The sequence below is a fragment of the Aplidium turbinatum genome, chromosome 7, assembly GCF_918807975.1.
Source record: "Aplidium turbinatum chromosome 7, kaAplTurb1.1, whole genome shotgun sequence".
Classification (NCBI taxonomy): Eukaryota; Metazoa; Chordata; class Ascidiacea; order Aplousobranchia; family Polyclinidae; genus Aplidium; species Aplidium turbinatum.
In genome coordinates this window covers 18,272,800-18,297,137 of record NC_137478.1, presented here as the reverse complement: position 1 = coordinate 18,297,137, position 24,338 = coordinate 18,272,800, and the positions used below count along the sequence as shown (strand labels likewise).

Here is a 24,338-nt window from a genome sequence, read left to right as displayed (position 1 = left end):
CCCTCTTTTAATGCAGTTTCGTTTAAAATTAGGCAAACTTTGTTTTTGAGACATAAAGAGACTGAAAGCATCATTCTCAATATCGTGACGTCACACGCTGCCAAAAGGGGGGGTTAAAACCCCCAACCCCCTGGCTACGCCACTGGCTCACCGTCCAGTGCAGTAAAGGAGACGTTTCAATGTACCACTCTGTTGTGAAATGATGTGTTTACTTTCTCAGTTTTGCATCTATTATAACGTTAGCGTAACACAGACTAACAAGTTGATTTGTATATCAGTAAAGAATGAATACAATAGACTGAGTTGAAATTCGATGGCAATTAGGAGCACGACTTGTAAGCGCATGCCAGGCAGAAGCCCACACTGCCACGCCAGCCATTTAGTGCCGCCTCACTGACCACAGTCGCGCAGAACGCTTCAGACGCTATTACAAATAAAGTCCTCTGTAGATCCACTGTAGATTTTCCTACTATCCACTGTAGTAGGAAAATCCACTGTAGATCAGGTCACACTGTTGACCCAGGACATCGAGGACTGCTCTGAGGCAAAAAAGAAGGCAGGCGCTGTCTTTTTAGATCTCACAGCTGCCTACGATACTGTATGGCATCGCGGCCTTACTTACAAGCTGCTTCGCCTGCTTCCTGACCGACATATGCTCCATATGATCATGGAACTTGTCAGGAATCGAAGCTTCACCCTCACCACCGGCAACCCACGGCGAAGCAGACTGAGACGCCTGAAAAACGGCGTCCCACAGGGATCGGTCCTGGCTCCACTTCTTTTCAACATCTACACCCACGACCTGCCAACCACGGTCTCCGCAAAATACGCTTATGCGGACGATCTGGCAATTCTCCACTCCACAAAGTCGTGGGAAAATCTAGAAGACACCTTGAGCCAGGACATGCAAACCATTTCAGCTTATCTCCAGAACTGGCAACTGAAACTCAGCGAAACCAAAACTGTGGCAGCAGCTTTCCACCTACACAATCGGGAAGCTGATCGTGAGCTACATGTCCACAACAACGGAAAACCTCTGTCCTTCTGCCCCGAGCCAAGGTATCTTGGGGTGACATTAGACAGATCGCTCACATACCGCCACCATTTGGTGTCACTGCGCAAGAAACTGACATCCCGCGCTGCATTACTGAAGCGCCTGGCAGGCTCTAGCTGGGGGGCGAGGGCTGACACTTTGCGAATAGCAGCCTTAGCCCTTGTCTACTCTACAGCAGAGTACTGTGCACCTGTCTGGTGCCGCAGTGCTCACTGCCACAACATCGACACTGCCATAAACAGCGCCCTGCGCACAGTGACCGGATGCCTGCGTCCCACACCATTGGACAATCTCCCCATTCTCGCTGGCATCCAACCTGCTGAGCTTCGTCGCGAAGAAGCCACTCTGTCCCTCGGTCGACGGGCACTGGAGCCTAATCATCTTCTCCACCACAAGATCTCTGCCTTCCCAAACGGGCACCCCCGCCGACTGAAATCAAGACACCCATTCGTGCCAGCCGCTCGGCTTCTGATCAACGAAGCTAACGAACAAGACATCTCTGCGGCTACTTGGGCGGACCATAAATGGCATTCTGAATGGAGGTCAAGCACCACCAGACTCCATTCATTCATCCCCGACGCCGACACACGCCCCATCGGCCTGACACTACAGAGACAGGCATGGGTGCGCCTCAACCGTCTCCGTACGGGCGTCGGGATTTTCCGCTCAACCATGCACCAATGGGGAATGGCTTCTTCCTCCTCCTGTGAATGTGGTGCCGAGGAACAGACCGCAGACCACATCATCAATGACTGTACCAAGCCACCTAACGGAGTGGAAGGTCTGCGCGTCATGGATGATGAAACTAAAGACTGGCTGCTCTCTAGCAGCCTTCCAGTGTAGTCCGGGAACATAGTGAATCTGGGGTGGTAAAAGGATAGACCCTCGGCCCCAGAAGCTCAGACGACGACGACAAATAAAGTCTATATTTGCTGAAAACTGAATGAGGCTGTTCACCAGGCATTTACTTAAATAACATGATGCGTTCTACTGGTGCAAATTAAGCTAAACTATCACACGATATATAAAGTGACAATCTGCTTTTATTCCGACGTTTCGTCAATCAGACGCGACTGACTTCTTCAGGGAGCTAGACCAAGTATTGACTACTTGTCTGGCATGGCAAAACACATGCATGGTAAAACACCAAATGTTTGACCTAGGCCTGAAAAAACTTTCCTAAATCAAATTGAAAACTTTCTGACCGTCTGCACTAACTTTGCTGTAAATTCTCTTCTGGTGAGCCCAGAATGACCAGTGAAACATCAATGGAATCGGGAAGTAATACTCTAGCCCCACGTGGTTAAACGGCCATGCTTTTGGCATATCGGGCTTGATCCAGCACAGAATAACAAAAAGCTCTAGGCTACATCTGACAAGACTGAAACCACAAACAAGAACAAGCTACTGCATTACAGACTACCAGCAGCGCCAAGATTGTGATAAGCGCATACTGGTGTGTAAATATTTTAATGCCCTTGAGAATATAATCATATAACATATATGATATTCCTCTTAATTTTCTACTTTGAACGGCATGTGTCATCTTCAGTTTAACAGCATATCAAATAATAGTTTGTACACAACCTTTATATTCATAACATTGACAATGAAAGGGGCCCTAAAATAAATTGGTACCGGGTCTGAGAAATTCTGTCGCCTTGTTAACATATGCAATACCTGGTATTTTCTAAGGTGTTTAATTATTTTTATCAACCAGCTTTATGACTATTTTTTGTTAAGGAAACACCTGTTCCTGGAACTTATGACATCAGGGACTTTCTCCAAGAAAAGGAACTCAACAAAATCAAACCATCTTATAACTTTAAATCAGAAGGAAGAACGAAAAAACCGGGTGTTGTAACAAGTGGCGAGTTGCTGATGCCTGGAGCGTATCAACATGAAGATTTTCTAGAACAATTAGACAAACAGCAATTATCTTACCAGGTAAAATAAAATGTTTTTACATTAAGAAGAACAAGCTCCTTGGTGGCGAGTTATCACATTCATGACCCGTTATTGTGTTGCTTATTTGAGGCTTAAATTGGTAAACTAATTACAAATTTAGATAAAGAGTGGGCACCCTATGACCTACGGTCTACATGGCTAGCGACCGCATTGAGTACGGCACTTTAAAATGTTGTTAGGCCATTATAGTACAACTTTGTATCAAATAGATCAAATGTAAAAGTGACTTCTTGCTTATTCACCTCCACAGTATAAGGTGAAATAAAAGTTCTTGAATTTTTTTTTTGTCTACTAGTTTAACAATTGTGTTAGTGAGGTGGCAATTGTGTTCACCATGAAAGTCGTTTGACGTGAAGCTGTAAAACACTCACAAGACTTCTGATTCTGAATAAAGGAAAGACTGCTAATAACAGTACAAAAAAAAGTGGGAAAGTTCTAACTTCTTAACAATTGACCAATCCGTGTGCTGTAGCCTACAGAATTTGTGGCAAACATATGGTAGAAAAGAAAATTAAAACAGTTGCCTCATTACGACTCCTGCCATAGTGATCTGAAACTGCGCGGTTGCAATAGAATGAAATTAATGCTCTTGAAAAAGGTTAAAAGCCAAATATTTCTAGAATTAGGCTATGGGATTGAAAACTACCTGCTCAATGTAGGGTGAATTAAATAAAAATGTTGGAAGATGTTTCCATACACATGCTATTAGATTATTATTATTGATGGATTGGTGCTTAAAAAGAGATCTTCTCAACTCCAAACAGAAGGAAATTTTTGAAGCGACACTTTTCATCAGAATATATCGCTTCAACAGTTGATTGTTGTTGTATATCTTCGGAGTATCACCGTCTGGCGCCCAACGCTTTCTGTGGCCATAGCCTACTTGAAGAATTTATTTTTATTGATTACCTATCTATAGTGTAACATATTAACTTCACCTAGATTGGGCTCCATTAGGCCTATAAAACAAAACCGTGAATTAAAAAGCTTTTTTGAAAAGTTTCAAATATGTCATTATATTTTTGTCGTATTTATTCCTCTTCTTGCATTTGAGGCCGCCGCAGATCAGGTTGTTATATAGGCTACAGGCCCAGCAGCCAATGGATTGTGTGTTCATCGAGCGTTGTTAGGTCTACATGTCTATTTTTGGGTCGGTATACAGGACATTGGTAGAGAATGTGGTATGCAGTCTGAAAATCTGAGCCACATGCACAAGATGGTGAGTCGGTCCCATAGGAACATGTTGTTCTTGAAACGGCCCACCCCAGTCTGCAAGCGATTGAGCTTTACCCATTCCTTCCGAGTTGGTTAGTTGGTTCTGCTCCTGGTAGAGCATTGGTATTGGGTAGGATCATGAAATGAACAGGTCTTGCGATGTCTTTCCATTCACTATAGCAAACTTCAGAAATGTGGAAGTTGGAGTAGCAGATAGCTGCAGCATGGCGAGGAACAGGCCGTCGGGATTTCAAGTGCTGGGGCATTTGGAGGTGTCGTCTTTATAATGCCTTGTGAACGCTGATTTCTTAAGGGATTTATAATACACCCCACATACACGCTTCATATCATATCTTTACCAATATAGAAGTACATAAGACATTGCAAATAAAAGAGTTGAAAAATCGAATAAATACTTTTACATGGAAATGCAAAACACATAGTACACAATCGATGTAGAGGTCACAAAAATGAAGGTCGAACGTATTTAAATGTATCGGAATTATTGATTGATTTATGGAATCTTAATCCTCGGACTGGGGAAACTTTTTTGAGCTCAATCCTGGCAGTTTCGCATTTTTGTAGAGGGTTTGAGGATTTACCATAGGCGAAAGCCCATTTACCGAGATTGGTAGGATGAAGCTTTCGCTTGTTGTTTTGTCTGAAAATTATTCTATCCACAAGGTGCTGCTGAATGGAGCGTAATCCTTAAAATAAATTGCTCAAGCGCATACCCTAAGAGTCGAATCACCACTGCTTGATTGTGCAGTTTCTGTGTACACACAGCCGGGCGCTTAACGCACTCAGCTATCGGCCGGATATCTTCGTTGCACCATTGCTGTGTTTCTTGACTTGAAGGCAATACGTTTTCAAATTAATATCCTTGCCTACTTTTGTTGCTTTCTGGTTTTGATGGAATGTATTTTCACACAGTTTAAGAGCAGTGGAAGGACAAGAGAACTTCCAGGCTTTAAAGACAGAGATTGCAACGTGTCTCCTTTTGAATACGAGACTAGTAGAGGTCAAGTCAAAAAATTACCAGTATGGTGAGTAACTTAGCCAATAGCAAAGGCAGCTTATCAATCAATCATAAATTTCTGCAAGGACAGCACTAGGCCTATAACTTGGGGGAATCTTGTGAATTGTGTTTCAAATATTAATGCACATTTAGGCTTATATCTTTATTTTCATCGTGACTCGTTGAAGCACCATGAAGGGTCAGTTGATATACTACCTAGACTGCATAGCTTACTATGTTAAAAATAACTTTATTAATACAATAATAAAAGTAATTTGCGTTCTTCTGGTGACTATTTACTAGGTTACCTCCTGATGTTAAAGATGATAACTAGCTTTTGTATTTCCGACGTTTCGTCAGTCAGCACGACTGACTTTATCAAGGTGGCTAAAACAGGTTAACACAACCTGTTCAGCAACGATGGCACAACACAAAAACGTACTGATAAAATGAATAAAGTAAGCAGCAAGAATCAGAATTAAAACACGCAACAAGATACCTAGAGGTTAAACTGAATGCAGTGAATGCCTAAAACCAGTAGGCTGCTTTCCAACAGCGTAAATTTATCTATCTATTGGGCCACCGTCAAGAAACATTGAAAAGTCATCAGACAAGACAGAAACCAAGGGAAATCTTAGCCAAAAATCACTCTCTCAAAGTGAAACTCAAGTTTTGCAAAACGGTCTAAATTTTACCATGTCTCCAAAATCCATCCCAAAACTGGACATTGTGGCAGCAACGGAAAAAGGTTTAAAAGGCATCAGTGACCCATCAGCTACTGATATGGTCAGATCCAAGATCACTCAAATTTTAAGAACAGCTAAACCTCCCCCACCCAACTTGACTCCACAACACCAGCAAGCGTTGAAAGCCCTGCGATCCGATGAATCAATCAAGATTGTGAAAGCAGACAAGGGAAATACAACACTCGTCATGGACAGTAAGAATTATGACTTTAAATTAATGACTCTATTAAATGACTGTAACACTTACAAAATTTTACCTGTGAAACCTAATCCTGTTGTGAACATAGCCAAGTCAGTTACGAAATTAGTTTGGCGATTAGCCACTGAACGAAAAATCACCATGCTTACCTATCGCAGTCTTAAATGTGATAAAGGCGTTACTCCCAGAATTTATGGTTTACCTAAGATTCACAAACCTAACATTCCTCTTCGCCCTATTGTCTCCTTTATTGGCTCACCTACCTATGAATTATCAAAATTTTTAATTGATATCTTATCTCCACTCTTCGATCATCAATATTGCATAAAAAATTCCACGGAGTTTGTCAAAATAATTAAAGATATTGACGTTAGCCAGGAAGACTGTCTCGTTTCGTTTGATGTTGTAAGCCTCTTCACTTCTGTCCCTCTGACAGAAGCCTTGGACCTAATATCTAACCTGTTATCGGCAGACGATTCACTTGAAAGTCGTACAAAATTATGTGCAGATGACGTGATTCAAGCTTTAAAAGTGTGTTTTCAATCTACTGTTTTTTGTTATAAAGATGTGTTGTATCGCCAAATTTATGGTACGCCGATGGGCTCCTGCATCTCTCCAGTTGTTGCTAACATCTTCATGGAATTCGTTGAACGCAAAGCCATCAGCACCTTTCACACTCCTCCACAATTATGGGTTAGATATGTTGACGACACGTTTTGCATCATCAAAAAAACTGCAGTTAATGATTTTCACAAGCACCTTAACAGCATTTCATCATCCATTCAATTTACCATAGAACATGAGGTCAACGGCAAAATTTCATTTTTGGATGTTAAAGTGGTTCGCCATAGCAACAGCAAAAAACTAACCACTACCATACACAAAAAACCAACACATACAGACAGATACCTGCAGTTCAACTCACATCACCCCAAGCATCAAAAACTCACAGTGGCCAAAACATTGTACAACAGACTGGACACTCACATAACGGATGATTCTGAACGTTCACACCACAAGAAAAACATTCACAATACTTTAATGCTCAACGGATTTCCACGAAAACTTGCTTGCATACAGCGACCCAAACCGAAACCTTCGCTTCCTCCTTATAAATCTTTTACTTGTCTTCCTTACATAAGGGGGGTAACCGACAAAATTCAGCGTATCCTTTATGGCATAGGAATCAAAGTTGCGATGAAACCCTATCTGACAATAGGTAAATACCTTCCCTCGGCTAAAGACCCCATGAAAGAAGGTGAAGTTTCTGGATTGATCTACCAAGTTCCGTGTCATGACTGTGATTTAATCTACATTGGACAGACAAAACGTGACCTTAAATCTAGAATCAACGAGCACCAAAGAGCTATTAAATTTCAACGTCCGGAGCATTCCGCTCTTTGCAAACATTCTATAAATTCAGACCATAAAATTACTTGGACCAACGCTACCATTCTTAAAACTGAAAAGGATTACACAAAAAGATTATTTACAGAAAAGTGGTACATAAACCAGAAAGCACAACATGCTCTCAACCAGAAAGATGGTCAGAATTTTCCCTCTGTGTACAAAAAATTACTTTAACTTTAACTTCACCTTTTCCATTCTCAGTGCGTCTTCTCTATCATTGTTATTGCCAATTCCCTTGGTTTCTGTCTTGTCTGATGACTTTTCAATGTTTCTTGACGGTGGCCCAATAGATAGATAAATTTACGCTGTTGGAAAGCAGCCTACTGGTTTTAGGCATTCACTGCATTCAGTTTAACCTCTAGGTATCTTGTTGCGTGTTTTAATTCTGATTCTTGCTGCTTACTTTATTCATTTTATCAGTACGTTTTTGTGTTGTGCCATCGTTGCTGAACAGGTTGTGTTAACCTGTTTTAGCCACCTTGATAAAGTCAGTCGTGCTGACTGACGAAACGTCGGAAATACAAAAGCTAGTTATCATCTTTAACATCAGGAGGTAACCTAGTAAATAGTCACCAGAAGAACGCAAATTACTTTTATTATAAAATGCCTGGTGAACAGTCTCTCTCTGTTTTTATTAATACAATGTTACAAGTACCTTTATAAAGTGTCTTGCACACTAGCAAAACAAAAGATCATACGGCAATGAAAGAATAATTGTTCATAGGCTTGCAGGCTTGATTAGAGATGGTTAAAAACGTTTTTTTTACTCGAAGATTTTTTAATCGTTTTTTTTGCGTTTTTTTTAATTTGTTTTTATTTTTCGTTTTTTATATAGGCTACTCCATTATTTAACTTAGAATTCCATTTACTAAACTTGTTTTTCTGAATAGCAATAATGAACTGGAAAAAATGCAATTGTTTTTGTACAATCTGATAGACCACCAGCTTTGTGGAAAGAGAGATTTAGCCTAAACTTGGTTAAATGCAAGTTTAATGTATGTAAAAGCAATGTAATAATACGTTAACACAAAGACACAGTTTGCGTTTAGAGGTTTTATAGGGACAAGCACCGCTGTGGTTAGCTAATACTTGGCATCACATACGATTATAAAATTAATACAAACTTGATTTTTACAAACTAAGCAATAAGCATATTGTCTACAAGAGTGATTGTTGTATGGCATCATGACAACATTGCAGTTTATCAAGTAGCCCAGGATGATTCAAACCCTGGCACGCGGGCTACATGCGGCCCCTGAACACTTTCTACACGCCGGATTTTTCAGTGCAAAATCCACGGATGTTAAAATACACTTACGTTTTAGATGTAGGCTATGCATTGCATTAGCCGCAGTCTTGAATAAATTGCACACCACCAAAGTGCAAGTCAAAAGGAAACTATGGTGGGGTAACTAACAATTTCTTTTTACGGTATGTGACCACACATGCTTGTATTGATTTTTGCTCTGTAGGCCTATTGCTAGCACAGACTCGCGAATTCAGTTGTAAGTTAGCTGCTATAACTTATGCATTTACTTAAGTGAAGTAATTTATTACTAAAATGAGTGTCAAAAGAAAAGTGTTCGAGAAAAACAGAGAATACAATTCTGTTTGAGAGGGAGATATTTTTTTGTCAATAACAATGGTAAACCACATTGTCTGATATGCTTGCAAGCAACATTTGTTTCGAAGAAGTTTGATATAAAACTTTGTAATGAAGATGTGCTCCATGTTCGGTAGCACATAGCCTACTTTTGCAAAAGCAACCTACTTTCTCAAAGTAGCCTACGCGATTGCGACACACTGAACAGAATGGCTTACGAAACCCTAGATCAGTGGTTTTCAACCAGGGTTCCGCGGAACCCTAAGGTTCCGCCAGTAAGTCTAAGAGTTCCGCAAGTTTACGTTCAAATCTGAGAGTCTATTTTATATGTTTAAATATAATAATCAAAATTGATTAGGTTTGCCACTATTAATAAATTTGCTACACTTTAACTGTTAAAGTGTAGCAAATTTATTAATAGTGGCAAACCTAATCAATTTTGATTATTATATTCGAGATCGCAGCGAACGTGTTAAAGTTTAACACGTTCGCTGCGATCTCGAATTTTTGTTGTTTTCTTGTGGTGCGATTACCTTTAACTTTCTGCTTTCCCGCCAAATTTTGTCGACATATTTTCTTCGCTTCAAGGAGTTCTTTCAGACAGTTTAATCCAGTGGTTCTTAACCGGGGGGGCGCGCCCCCCCAGGGGGGCGTGAAGCCTCTCTCAGGGGGGGCGCGAGCTCTACAACAATTTCAATTTTTTTTAATTACTTTAATGTCCTAGGACCTATGCTGTTTGTCATATTTTGTATTTTATTGTATTTATCTGTATTTATCTGCGAAGCATTGAATACTCTCAACCTTTAGCTTCAAGGGAAAAACATCAACATCATTAAGCATCATGACATCATTTGAACTTTTATAGCTAAACTTGACCTCTGGAAGAGTCGAATTGAACAAGGAAATCCAGCGAGCTTCAGTAACTTGGATTCTGCTCTTAAAGATGGTAACTTTGAGTCTGAGTTGAAGAAACAAATAGAAATCCACCTTAATGAATTGAAAGCGGAGTTCATCAAATACTTTCCAGATCTGGATGAGAAGCGTGAAGCCTGGAAGTTCATCAGAAACCCGTTTCAATGCGAAGTAGTTGATATTTTCGAAGAAGGACAAGAGGAGTTTCTTGAGATGAAGTTCAACTTCACAGCTAAAGAAGACTTCAAAGAACTGGAACTTGAGACGTTCTGGGCCATGGGCCAATTACCTTCCTGTTTACCCTATTATCGCAACTCAGGCTTTTCGAATTCTAACAATGTTTGGATCCACGTATCTTTGTGAAGCTACATTTTCTGCTCTCGTTGCTATCAAGACCAAGTACAGAAATAGGTTGAGAGTTGAAGGAGACTTACGTTGTTCATTCTTGGGAGTTAAACCTCGCATCAAAAATCTAGTTGCTAAGAAGCAGTGTCAAGTATCTTACTGATGTGTACAATAAACAGACAAAAATGCAATTTTTTTGGTATGATACTTATTTAAAGTCTAGGGGGGCGCGAGGCTCATGACCATTATTGAAGGGGGGCTTGATAGAAAAAAGGTTAAGAACCACTGGTTTAATCGTTTGTACACCGGTGGGTCAAATCGCCGTGAACGTGTTAGAGATCATTTTGTTTTGCCAGTAGCCTATTAGGTTTTTTACAGTTTGTATTTTTATTATACATAAATAAATCTGAACATGAGTATTTTAATTTAATTTTCTTAATCAAATGATATTTTTTGCATAAGGCAATTAAATTATTGAACAGGGGTTCCTCGAGCTTTTGGAATGTTTCATTGGGTTCCGTTCCACCAAAAAGGATGAAAACCACTGCCCAAGATGTTTGCTTAAGCCGGTCAACCACTGAAATTAAAATAGAGATTGACACAATAAACCACAACTGCTAGAAAATATAAATTGTTTTGGTTTGTTATTTTGTTGATGTGTGATCTAAGTTATATCAAGGACGGATGCATTAGGAAGCGGAGAGGTGATTTAAAAAAAACACTATGATATGTATTGTAGGCCTACAGTAATCTGACCTTGTAGCCTACTGCAAATACACCGTATCGGCCTAAATAAAATTATTATTCTATGTTTTATGGGTTTTATGGGAGCGATACTGTAGGCTATTGCATTTTTACTAAACTTAATTGAAAATCACGTTTTTGAGTTTCAACCAAGCTGAAAATTATTTTTTAGGGGCCCGAGAAGTTTTCCTCAAATCTTAATGCGGCCTTTCATGCTCGCAGGCTTGAACCACCCTGATGTAGCCCATTGACAAAAAGACAATTGTTGCATAATTACAGTAGGCTTCCATCTCAAAACAGACCCAGAGGTTCACTGTACTAAAAGATGATGCTTTTGCTTTGAAGTAAATGGTAAAACAATGCTTGACCAGAAAGAGTAGCTTTGCATAGTTGAGTTATTAATTTTTGAGAGCTTTAAAGGTTAAACCAGATAATTTAACAAAGCCTTCACTTCACATTATACTGTATAGGAAGGGTTGCTATACCGTCCTTGTTTATAAGATTTGTCCTTATTTTTAAGGGCCAGGTCGTAGAAAACTTACATGTCCTTATTTCTAAGAAATGTCCTTATTTTCGACTTGCGTCCTTATTTTGTCTTATTTTCAACAATTACAGAACATCGATCGTTTTCCTCTGGTATCCAGTGTTGCATAATATTCTAAAATTAGTCTAATTAGTTTCCTCCAGTCATCAGATTCTTCAACGCCAAAGTTGGAGTTCGAGTGCGTCTTCTTGACCTGCGATCGATGCCAGGTGAGACTTCGGCACAGGGACCTATAGACATGAAACAGCTGTCATCCTTTTGTGCCAATAATGCACCAGTGAACTTTAGAGGATCACAGCATAATGGATAAAATAACGTCTTCTTTCGTCTCAAAGAGCAAACATTGCATCTGATCCAAGTCGGCTGCACTGCTCATATTTTGCATAATGCAGCAGAGGAGGGATCGGAGCGCCTCAACCTTGACATAGAAACAATCGTACTGAAGATTGGTAGCCACTTCAAAAGGCAAACTGGTAGAACGATGAGGCTCAAGCGTTTCTGTGAGGAGCTTGATAGCAACAACTCGACTCTACCAACACACACGCCGACTCGATGGACCACACTTGATGCTGTACTCGAGCGAATGATCAATCTCTGGGAACCACTCAAAGCGCATTTTCTTTTGCTGAAACATCCACCAAGAATATTGGAGGATTTCTTCAAATCAGAAGAGTCACTGATCATCGTATCACTCCTCCACAGCGCCCTCTTGCTCTTCAATAAACCACTGTTACTCCTGCAAAAGTCAGCTGCATTGTTTCCAGAACTGTCAGAGATAATTGAATCTTGCAAGATCAAAATATTGCAGCGCCATTGTTCACGGTTTTTCGGAGCGATAACAGACGAACTACTAAGAACAGTCGATGAATTGAAGAGCATGCTAAGGTTCTCAAAGTGAGTTCCCAGGAGTTTTACACCATTACTTTGGAATATATCAACAAGTGGTATTGATTTGAGAAGCATCCAACGCACATCAACTGGACGTGCTGAAAGATCAAGCAATCGAGTACGAGGAAGTCAAGAGGTTGGCGAAGCAAGTTGATCCACTAATGGCAATGAAAAATGAGCTGTTCGATGAGGTCTCGGCTGTTAACGCTCTGCTCAAGAAGATTCCAGATGATCTGTTCAGCAAGGATAAACTTGAGGCCAAGTGGATAAAAATCTTTACCGGAAACAACTTTTTTCCTCTGCTCTACATGCTGGTTAGCATCATTTTCTCCCTTCCGGTCAGCAATGCGTTTGTGGAAAGAGTGTTCTCTCTTGTTTCGGCGCAGTGGACCAAGGAAAGAAACAGACTTAGTGAAATGACAGTCAGATCCCAGCTACAAGTAAAGATATACCTATACCCGAGTTGCCGTGAGATCCATGAAGCAATTTCTAATAACAAGGAGTTGCTGGACCAGATTTTTTTTTGGCAAAAAGTATGGAATGTGATATGACACAACTCGTATAAATACAAAGTATGTCCAAAAACGTTTTTTGAATGTTAATCAAATTTTTCGGTTGTCCTTATTTTTGGGTCCATGTCGATGGCAACCCTGTATAGGTAATAAGAAGACCAAATACACCAAGAATTATGAATATCAGGGTATTTACTTTTGGCATTGTAGTTTTAACTTATTAGACGATTTGCAGAGTGGTCAAACTGCAACAAGTAGCCTATGAACAGCTTAATGTTTTGCTTTTCAGGCACGGCACTTTCAAATCACAATCTCCAAGATTTCCAACCAAATATTTCAAGCCAGTGAGTAAACAAACTTGAATGCAGGTTACCTTTGTACATCAACTTTAAGCAAACTACAAAGCGGAAAATTGCCCGTGTGGGAACATTGTCGTTGAGAAAATTGCCACCTGGAAAATTGCCCGTCTTTGAGTAAGAAATAGCTGCGAAAAAAGTCCAGCTGTGAGAGATGTATTTTCATTATTTTCCTTCTGTATGATCGCTTTGGTTTACACATGAGCAACAATAGTAATCATGTAAATTTCTGATGTAAATTTAAAACTTCCCCATACTTGTCATTCTAATGATAAACTTGTCTAAATGATAAATTTATGATGTGATGTGCCTTTATTACTGCGAATTACCTAATGTACATTTTCAAGTTTGCTACAGATTAAAGTAAGCTACTTCATGAATTTCGCTTAATACCTACATGACAAAATCAGTGTCAAAACGTGATAATTAAATCTCGTCGCACAAATCTGGTTGCAAGGGTGCTTTAGACTATTTGAGGAACAATGATTGAATACAGACTCACTCACGGGCAATGTTCCGACGGGAAATTTTTCGACGGGCAATCTTCCTGTCACGTATTTTTACTGTAATGCGCAGGCCTATGCTGTAGTGGTGCTATAAAACAGGTTTATCTGTGTAAGCTGCATAGCCTACTTGGCAATTGCTGTTTTATTTTTGTTCAGTGTTGCAATTGGCGAATAAAGTTTATCTCAATGTTTACGGTTGCAAAGTAACACATTTATTGTTATTTTTTATTTTCAGAAAGATGGACCTCCTCCAGGAATTTACAATCCCAAGCACTTGACAGACTCTCACGTTGTTTCGTCGAGTTTCAAATCTAGAATACCTCGATTTACTACGTCGCAAACGGTGAGCATATTTTAAAAAAAATTTAAGTAGCAAAGACAAGGCTATAAAGACTTTCATATATTATACAGTATCTTGTATGAAGTTTTAAAATATCATTGTTCTTCTTCGTGTGAGCCTTTACCACCCCAGATTCATGATGTTCCCGGACTGCAGTGGAAGACTACTAGAGAGCAGCAAGTCTTTGGTTTCATCATCCATGACGCGCAGACCTTCCACTCAGGTGGCTTGAAGATGGTACAGTCATTGATGATGTGATCTACGGTCTGTTCTTCGGCACCACATTTATTATGATTAGGGCAACTTTTGAAACTTACTCGTAGCTTGAAGCAGTTTTCAAAATATTTTCTATTGGCCTACCTACTGTGCAGTAACCAATATAGTAAAAAATTTAAGCAGTTTCAGGAACTTTACAATGCAAATTTTTAAGTCCTACTTTCAACCACAGTATTTTTTCAAGTAGGCGTATTGTGCCAAAATCATTGAGAGACTAATTTGGGCATGGACAAACTGTCAATGACATTTCCGCAACTCCAAAACAAAACACTACCGTACCGAAAAAATGAAAAATACCTTTTGAGCAAAATAATTCTTAAAGAGAAATAATACTAGTAAAATTAACAAAAAATAAGTTTTGTCCCATAGGCCTACAGCAGTAATTGTCTAAAATGAACTTGGTTCAAATGTGCTATAGCAAGAGTGTACCCACGCGTTGAGTTTTTGAAGTTCCAGGACCCAACGGAAATATTCCAATCCTTTAAAGCCAGCTCAATCAGTGTAGGCTACAGAGGCACCTTGGGTAACCTCTGTCAACGCCAATGGCCGAACGACAATAGGATGAAAAAAGCATGAAATACAATTGCTTCAGTGTGATCAGTGTGTTTGTATTATCGGTTTGGACTAATTAGTGACTTTGGTCTATAAGCGATTGTGGAAATATTCCAACCAAACATCAACACAGCATTACATGCTAAATTTTTACATTGTTAAGTAATTTCATGCCTTATTGAGCATAGCTTCATCCTCTTGTAGTAGGTAGTAGTAGTAGTCCAGTTTTAATCTGATGATGTCCCCGTTACCGAGGGTGGCCGGATTCACCTCCAAGTGCCGCAATCGCCTCCACATCGATCTGTCTAACTTGTCCTCTCTTGTCAAGCCCACCTTGTTGCTTTCCTCCTAAACTTGCCTTTTTCACGTTTTCTTTGGTCTTCCTTGTTTTCTACGACCCTCCACTTGCAACTCCAGCGCTCTTTTCAAAACATCATTTTCATCCCTTCTCAAAACATGCCCATACCACCTCACCCCATTCGCTTTCGTTAACTTATCAGCATTCTCATGCAACCGCCAACCATCAGTGATGTACGCGCATACAAAAAATATTGATGCCGTCAGCGTAAACGCAAACGTTCGAAAAACCATACGCCATATGCGTCAACGTAACTTGTAAAAAAAGTTGGCAGCGTCAGCGCATTAACTAGCGTAAACTCATTTTGTTTGCTAAGTGCCAAACATTGACACGGTATAAACCACTGGAAACAAACAAGTTTTATTTTGAATTTCCACGAAGAAACACAAGCATCTGAAAGTGTGCATCGGAAATTTTGCTGCGTTTTGGTTTCAATATGTCTTTGCCCATTGAAAATATTCTTTCAACTGCAGCGCTGGAAGGTATTGGCGTGTTGTAGCGAAAAAATAACATTAAAAAGTATAGCCTACGACACGTTCACGGTATACGCTCAAAAAACGCGAAAACTTTAGCTTATGGCGTAGCCTCAAGCGACAGCTATCCAAAAAAATGTGGCCGTAAGCGTTAGCGTAAACAAAAAGTCTATGCCGCAAGTCTACGGCGTAGAATTTGCGGCGTAGCCTATACGTACATCTCTGCATTCAACCCAAGTAAGTTCATTAAGTTCTTCGGTATTCCTTTTGTCCATCAGCTTTACACCACACATTGCTCTCACCATCGCTCTTTCAGTTCTTCTTAAAATCGCCAATTCGTTTTCTCGTTAGCACCATGTCTCACTTCCGTACAGCATTGCAGATCTCATACAACTAGTATAAATTCTTTCTTTCAGTTTCAACGAAAATCTTCTACCACATAACAACTCTGGACACTCTAAATTTCACTTAACCAAACCTTACTCTTGCAGTCACTGCCGCTTCACAACCACCACTGGCATTCAATCTATCTCCTAGATAGCAAAAGGCATTCACTAATTCAACTTCGTCATTCAGCTTTTCAACAGGACCAACCATTCTTTCTACAATCTTTTTGTATCTTTCACATTGAAAACAATCTCCGGATCTGCATGTCACCCTCTTCATCTTTGCACATCTTCAATGCATTCAATTCCTCTTGTTAAAACATCATAGGCTACACATTAAATACAATTTAAATCAAATAAGTTATAGATATTACTATCTGAATCCTTAACAGCCTGTTTCACCTTAACGGATCATCAGAAGGGTCTTATTCAAATAGAATTTATATTTAAAATTTCTAAATTCAATTTCTAAATTTATTTTTCTAAATTTAATTTTTAAATTCTATTTGAATAAGACCCTTCTGATGATCCGTTAAGGTGAAACAGGCTGTCAAGGATTCAGATAGTAATATCAATATTTGATTTAATTCGCTCTGCTTTGCTTTTTTGCTTAGCATTGAGCACTTTTTGTAGTATTATTAGTTTTTATTGTTTTTAAAATACAATTTATATTAAAAAATTGCATGGGCTATAATTTCTTTTCAACAGTATATGGGCTATGATTTTTTTTTGTTAAAAATAATCTCTTCACTAAATTTATTTCGGAATGAAACTAATATGAAACAATAACTTAGCGTCGAAATAAGCATAGGCTAAAGCAGTGATTCTCAATCTTTTTGTTTTGTCCGACCCCTTTTGGGCACTCGAAGCGATCGCGGTCCCCGCGTTTTTCTCTTAACAGAAATAAATATGTCATAAGATACGAATCGACACAGTTAGAAGAATTGTCTGAACTCGCAACGCACGTATGACAATCAATGACATTGGCGAAGTTAGGCTATGTTATAAGCGATATGGTGTCGACATAAGTTATAAGCGATACAGAATTAAAATCTGTCAGCCATAGGGAAAGGGAAGGTAATTTGATACACTCTCCTTACAGAAATATATATTAATAATATTAGTCAAAAATACTCTCATTCAGTGGAAGATCTGTGAAAATAATGCCTAAAAAAATGTAACAATACAACTACAAAAATGCAAACCATGCAGCTAATTCGTGCTTTTGTGGCATAAAATTGGAAAGTGTGTTTTCTGAGTGTTTTTGTGAAGTTTTTAACTCATGATTATTTTCGTCTGGAAAATTGAAGAAAAGTTCCAAAAAGATAAAATCAAACTTATTTGACAGTTGATTGATAAGGCTTCAAAGGCATGTTACGTTTTTTCTGTAATGTGCATCTACTGTAAACATACAACAATTTGAATTGTAGCCTATAATTTTCTTTGAAAAAGGTAAATTGATTGATTGATACATGTGCAGAAGGTAAATTGTAGGGATTGTAGATCATAGGGATGTGAAACTACATCCGCTTTTGGCTTATCCGCAACACTAAAAGGGCTACGTTTTTTTTTTTATTTACAAAATGATGTACTTTTTATAGGTTATATAATATAAATAAGAAGAGTGAAGTTGGTTTTAAAGTAATTGAAGGTTTTTAGTTGAAAACTAGCCAGCAGCAAAGCGTAAAAAAATGTCAAATTGGCAATTGACCCTTCTAATGTTGGCGGAACAACGGAGTTGCGCATCCCGTAAGTAGGCTACTGGCCCTAGGTAAATTAATACAGTATATTAAATTCTCTTTTGTGACTGTAATAAATGTTTTCATTGATCTAGTTAGCCTACTTTAAATAAGTTGTTCCTCTTTAACTAGAGCTGCTACTTTGAGAAACAGCTATTATACACTATACAGGCTTTCGTAGACCTACACGCTATCTGCTTTCAAAAAAAGAGAACAGCGCAAAGGCCCGAACCTTGAATTAGAACTCCAGTCAATCATCCTTCCCATGTCCATCCTGCAACAGAAGCTTTGCCGCACACATGGGCCTCAACAGTCATCTTTGCACCCAAACATGCTAACCACATATTAAATTTTTATTCATTGCTTTGCTTTCAAATGGGATTATTGTATTAGTTTTACTGTATCAAATTACCTTCCTGCTTTAGCAATTTACCTTCCGTGGATGGTAAATTGATACACTTGAATGTCGTTTTTAAAATTTCAATCAAAAAAAGGAACAAAAATAGAAAAATGAAAATGTTTTTAAAAAGTGTGTAAAGGAACAAACTTTCATTTCAACCTAAAATCAATTTAGTTTGTGTCACGTAATTTCAGTTAACAGGCAAAACTGTTAAAAATGTATCAAATTAGCATACCTTCCCTTCCCATGCTGATTTGATGTTTTTATGTACAGTATATAAGCTGAGCTTTATTGAAAATTAATAGCATTTTGTGACCTTTACAAAAAATTTCTTACTTTTTTCATTTAATCAATAGCTTATTTCATTTGTAAATACAGTCATAGCAAAACTGTAAGTGCTAACTAATGCACCGGTATGCATTTCTAAAGGGGCGTCGCGACCCACAGTTTGAGAATCACTGTAAATCCATAAATAAAGTACCGTACAAAGAATTTATCAATCATGCTTCAAATTCGAAAACTTTCATGAAGCCCTAGTTGAGAACAGCTGGGCTAAAGCTAAATGAATTGGAAAATTTAAAGTATTTTTCAAAGTACTTATGTCTTAAATTTTTGAAGTGCGTTTTGTTTTCACTTCACATTTACTTTGAAACGAAATTGCTTTTCTTCCAAAACGAAACTAAACTAAAATCAGCATCAAAACATCAAAACGAGATAAAACTTTAAGAAATTTGTTTGGACAGTCTTAATATATTTATATGCTTTGTGCTCAGAAAGTTCCTGGACCAGCTCATTATGCTCCAACAAGACAATCTCCTCAACCTCAAACTCTCATGAAAATGGGAAGAATGCATGGCTTGTTCTTCAGGAATTCATTTGAAGTTTAAACAAATGAATAATAACTTACAGTTACTCGCTCATGTCATATGCAAGCCAACATCCTACGTCTCAAATTCAATTCATGTTGAAAAATATTATAGGCTACCACAAGCTGCACAGACCGAGCCTACTTCATTGTTTGAATTAAACAGAAACCTATTTAATATCTAACAAATTTAATATCCACGATAGGGTCGAGTCCAACAATAGGCTACATCATATTTTATATAGTAAAATATAGCTTATCTACTGTAGCCTACCGAATCATGCAAAGCACTTATGAAAAACGTTATTAGAAGTGGCGTACAGTGACCTTTTTTATGGTTATTCACTTTTTTTCAGCAAGATTTAAACACAAACTAGGTTTGCTCAATGGCTGTTCAGATTATAAGTTACTGTATTATATTACACTGATGTGATAGGTTATGATACAAAGAGTCACTGTGCCGATCAAGCATGTATTTGAAACTTCAAAAAAAATTGAACACCCAAAAAATTGTCATTGAAAGCCATTGGTCATAACCAGTGGTGGATTTCCAGAAGATTTGCTTCCGGAACGTTAGTTGTTTTACTTTCCAAATGCGCTAGGTGTCGTAGAAGAGATTCAGAAATAATCCCTTATAGTCCAAGAATTTGAAACAACACACTTGATGTAACTTACTTGTTTAAAACGTTGCTAAAGTAAGTAGCCTAGGCCTATCATAGTCTATAGATGATATAACGTTGTTCAAGGCAAATATTCGTATTTTAGTAAAACAATAACACAAAAAATTACAACAAGTTCCACAATTTTTCAAGACATTCATGGTATTTCAAACCATAAGACCTTTGGCGACTTCGGGTCTCAACTTTCTCAGTGGAGGACTGGCAGTGTTGGGCGCGATAACTCATTTTTCAGTTAAGCGATAACGATAATCGATAAACGAAAAATCCCTAAAGCGATAACGATAAACGATAAATCAAAAAAAGTTAAGCGATAACGATAAACGATAAATTATCGCCGATAATGTCCGATAACGATAATTTTTTTTCTTGATTAGCGCTGCCCCATCCCATGCAGCACGAACTGTTTTCATCAACATGCCGAAAAATCGAACATAATATACTGTAAAGGGACAAAACTTTTTGTAAGTTAGGCTATGCATAAATAGAATCGCAATAGCGGCAGTGGGTATCGAATCTTCAACCTCTTGATCCAGAATCAAACCACTGAGGTAACCGCCGTGCTTATAATTATACCTTCAGATACCAGTTGGATGCTTTTATCAATTGAGTTACACTGCCGCTTACGTGCAGTAGGCAAAATAATTAAATCAAATGAAAATACCATAAAAAATTGCAAACTTTGTATTTTGCTTTCTGCTTAAAGGGCTGTTTAGTGTTTACAGCAAAGTCAGCAATAATTGAAAAAATTCCCAAAAACGTAAAATGCTTGAAAATTTATCAGTAATCTTAAGCGTTTATTGGTAGTAAAAATGTGCATACTGTGAAATCCATCAAGCTTGTCAAACTAGTCGTGTTTGTTTAAGAACAATAACATAATTATCGTAATTTAGGCTACTGATAATTTCAGATTTTTTTTTTTTTCTTTGTGAACACCATCATTAAAGCAATGGCAGAACGCTGAGTTGTTGAGATAAGAATTACAATGTAGGCACTGTATTAGTGGGAATAAAAATATTTGATTGAGGTAGGCTATGTCGTATACAGGTAGGCTACAGTAAATGAGAAAGGTTATACTGTATTTAGCATAATTTTACCCGATTTTACCACGCAACTCGATCCGCCTATTGTCATGCAAAAACTAAGTTACTACAAGATGCAAAAAATGTGATGTCGGTCTGCATGTTAAATGCTTCAAGCAATATATTCCGCAATGACTTGTTTCAGTGATGTTGCGTTACTTTGCTAATTTTCATCTTCATATTTTTTGAACTTTCATTTCAGTAAAATGCTCGATGACAATAATGACATGACAAGACATGAACAAAACATTTCCCATTTATCACTTTGCGCGATGAGTAAAATGTAATAACGCTTAAGCATTACGCACAAGAAACTTGTGAAATTTGATAACGGATTTGCTTAGCGTCTTATATATAGGACGGCTTTTTTTCTTAAAAAGTACAAACACAATTAGGAAAAAAATAATTGTGATATGTTTTTTAGGTCATAATTATGCAATATTTAAATTTTCCGAAATTTTTTTTAAGTAGCCTACTTTTACTTTCGGCACAAATGGGTTAGCTTTCTAAGTTAAATGGTAGGCTACTTATTCATTCAGTTATTATTTTTGGATTAAAGTTATATCGCCAAGTTAGAAAAAAATTGATCTTACAGTCTATAACCGATCTTGTGTTGTTATTGTGTGTGAATTTTGTCTTTTAATCTGAGTTTGTGACGTAACCGCACTAGAGAGATTTTATTTTTTTACGACAATTACTAAAAACTAACACTTCCAACGAAAAAAGAAAACACAAGAATAAAATAGTTGATCGTGAGGTGGCGCGAAAGACCATGTTTCCGATGTAAAAGCGGCCTCGTATTGCGACACTTTCACAAACCACTTGCCAATTTCTTTCGCTTCGCGTCAAAGGAACCTGTACCGCCTGTGCGCTTACATTTTAATTGTAAAATTCACTCGCGATTGCCCATTATGCAGCAAAACAAGAAGAGACTTGTTGCATGCATTTCATTGCATTGCAATTTGTAACTCTAAAAATTATTGTGTTGTCAGGGCCGTCGCTGCAGGGGGCGTGCCCACTCCCCTGATAACGACCTGTGCACACACACTTCAGGCACTGAAGAAGAACTGGTTTTAATTTTAGTTTCATTAACTAGGTGGCTAGTAAAAATATTACTTTTCATGATCTTTCCACTTGTGTGTTGATCCGAAATAAAATTTATCGGCGATTAATTATCGGCGATAATCAAATATTGCCTTAACGATAAGCGATAACTGAAAAAACAATTGAGCGATAACGATAAGCGATAAAAATTTATCGCCGATGAATTATCGCCGATAATGCCCATCACTGAGGACTGACCATTCGTATAAACAGTTATCGGTACAGTTTGTAGAGGTAAGTTAGAGAAGCACGGTCAGATGTCAGTATCAGGTTCATTATTTTATGAAAATCCGCGCTCACACTCGCTCGATGAAATTGGAATTAATGGATTTTAGTGACGTTATCAAATTTTGTAATTCACTTCAACCACGCTCTCTCATACCGTAATGCAATTTAACGAAAAGACAAAAACAATCATTCGTACAACATAGGCTATCACAGGAATACTTGGTCTAATTAAACACAATTCTTAATTCATCATATGATGCGTGTTTGCCTCGCGGAATTAACCGCCATGTGATGTGCCTTTCTCCGCTGCTTTGCCGTTTCATTCTTATGCATTTCGTTTTCAATTTATTGTGTAGATCAGTTATTTATTTTAATGTCTACCGGTAGATGTAAAATCAGTTATTTTTTTGTTACCGGTACTTGAAAAGGGCTAACATGTGTAGCCTATGGCCGAAAACGTTCGTAGTTTATAGTTTATGTTCAGTTTAATATATTTTGTTAAATCCCGTGTGGTTGCTTGGTTTTATCTGTTTGTGGTTGAAGAAAGTCACCTCTTTACCAAAATTGTAGCGTAATGATTATTTATTTGAGGCCGTCGATTCCTGGTTCAGGCAAAGCAATTAAAGAAAAATGTAATTTTAATTTATCACTTAATGACACATGATGCATAACATATTTTAAACAAACAAGACAAAGCCTATAGCCTAGATCTACCATGATAACAGTATACCGTACCACCAATCAACAGGCTTCACTATCGAAGATACTCCATATTACGAAGTTCATTGGGTTAAATCATGAGAGGATGGAGGCCATAATTCCTTTGGCCAAAATGCTGCCATATTCTCTTTAGCCTACACCAGTCCTGGACAAGCGTCACTATGTGAGACGTAGCCCCCATCTTGTTGAAGAGTTATTCCGTCTTCTCCAAATGTTGCATTGATCCAGAAAAACAGTTTCTCCAACATTCTTAAATAAACATGTTGATTAACTTTTACTCCTTCTTCAATGAAGAAGAGGGGAGGTTTTTCACCAGTTGAAGTTAGCCTACCACACCTTAAACCATCACAGAGGCTGGTTTCTGTCTCTGGAACATCAGTCTTTCATTTAGTGGGATAGCTTCTTTATTCTTTGCATAAATACGGTAATTCCGATGATTATGTAGGCTACAGCCTGGAAAATGAATAACTTTTCGTCTGTCCAAAGAACTGGTGGCTATGCGTGCCTCCTGCAGTCAAGTGCACTACAGACTAAGGCATTTGGTAAAGGCAAAAGGAGGATATATTGAAAATTAAGAGTAGCCTACATTTTGTTTATTTATACTTTTCTTTGTATTTTTCTTCATAGGCCTATGTGTAATTTTTTTCCTGTTTGAATGTAGCCTACTGTTATTTCAATATTTGTCCACACTTGGCTTGATCACACAGTAAAATAAATCTGACTATGCACTTAATTACTTATTTTTATTTATAGTGCATAATCAGGTTGATTTTATAAATCTCATTTTATGTATATTGCAGATTTAAAGTAATTCTTGATGAGGACACAAGTACGTATTGAAAACGTTGGATTTATTTTTATTATGTTATATTTCTTTGTGTAATAAAATATGTCAAACTCATTGAAGTTACTTTGTTTTGTCTGTCTATTTGGAAAGTTTTGTTAAAAACAGCTCATTTCTTTAGTCAAAAGCGTTTATATTACGCGAGAGCAAATGTGGGAGAAAATTAGTTTCCGAAATGAGGAGGTAAGAGAAAATAGTTACTTGATTATGAAAGAAAGATAAAGTTGTGGAAGCCCTGTGACTTAGTTAACAATATTTACCTGATCATCTTGAA

At 38.0% G+C, this 24,338-nt stretch overlaps 1 protein-coding gene across 2 annotated transcripts in view; it reads left to right on the top strand.

Moving 5' to 3' along the window:
- Positions 1-21,014, top strand: part of LOC145774236 (protein STPG4-like) — a 35,530-nt gene extending 14,516 nt beyond the window's left edge. For both annotated transcript variants that reach the window (XM_082585417.1, XM_082585418.1), the window contains exons 3-7: positions 2,798-3,001; positions 5,171-5,283; positions 13,448-13,502; positions 14,256-14,363; positions 19,318-21,014. In XM_082585417.1, the coding sequence (XP_082441543.1) occupies positions 2,798-3,001; positions 5,171-5,283; positions 13,448-13,502; positions 14,256-14,363; positions 19,318-19,431 (594 nt within the window). In that variant the 3' untranslated portion in view covers positions 19,432-21,014. The remainder of the gene's footprint in view (positions 1-2,797; positions 3,002-5,170; positions 5,284-13,447; positions 13,503-14,255; positions 14,364-19,317) is intronic.
- The last annotated feature ends 3,324 nt before the right edge of the window (positions 21,015-24,338 follow it).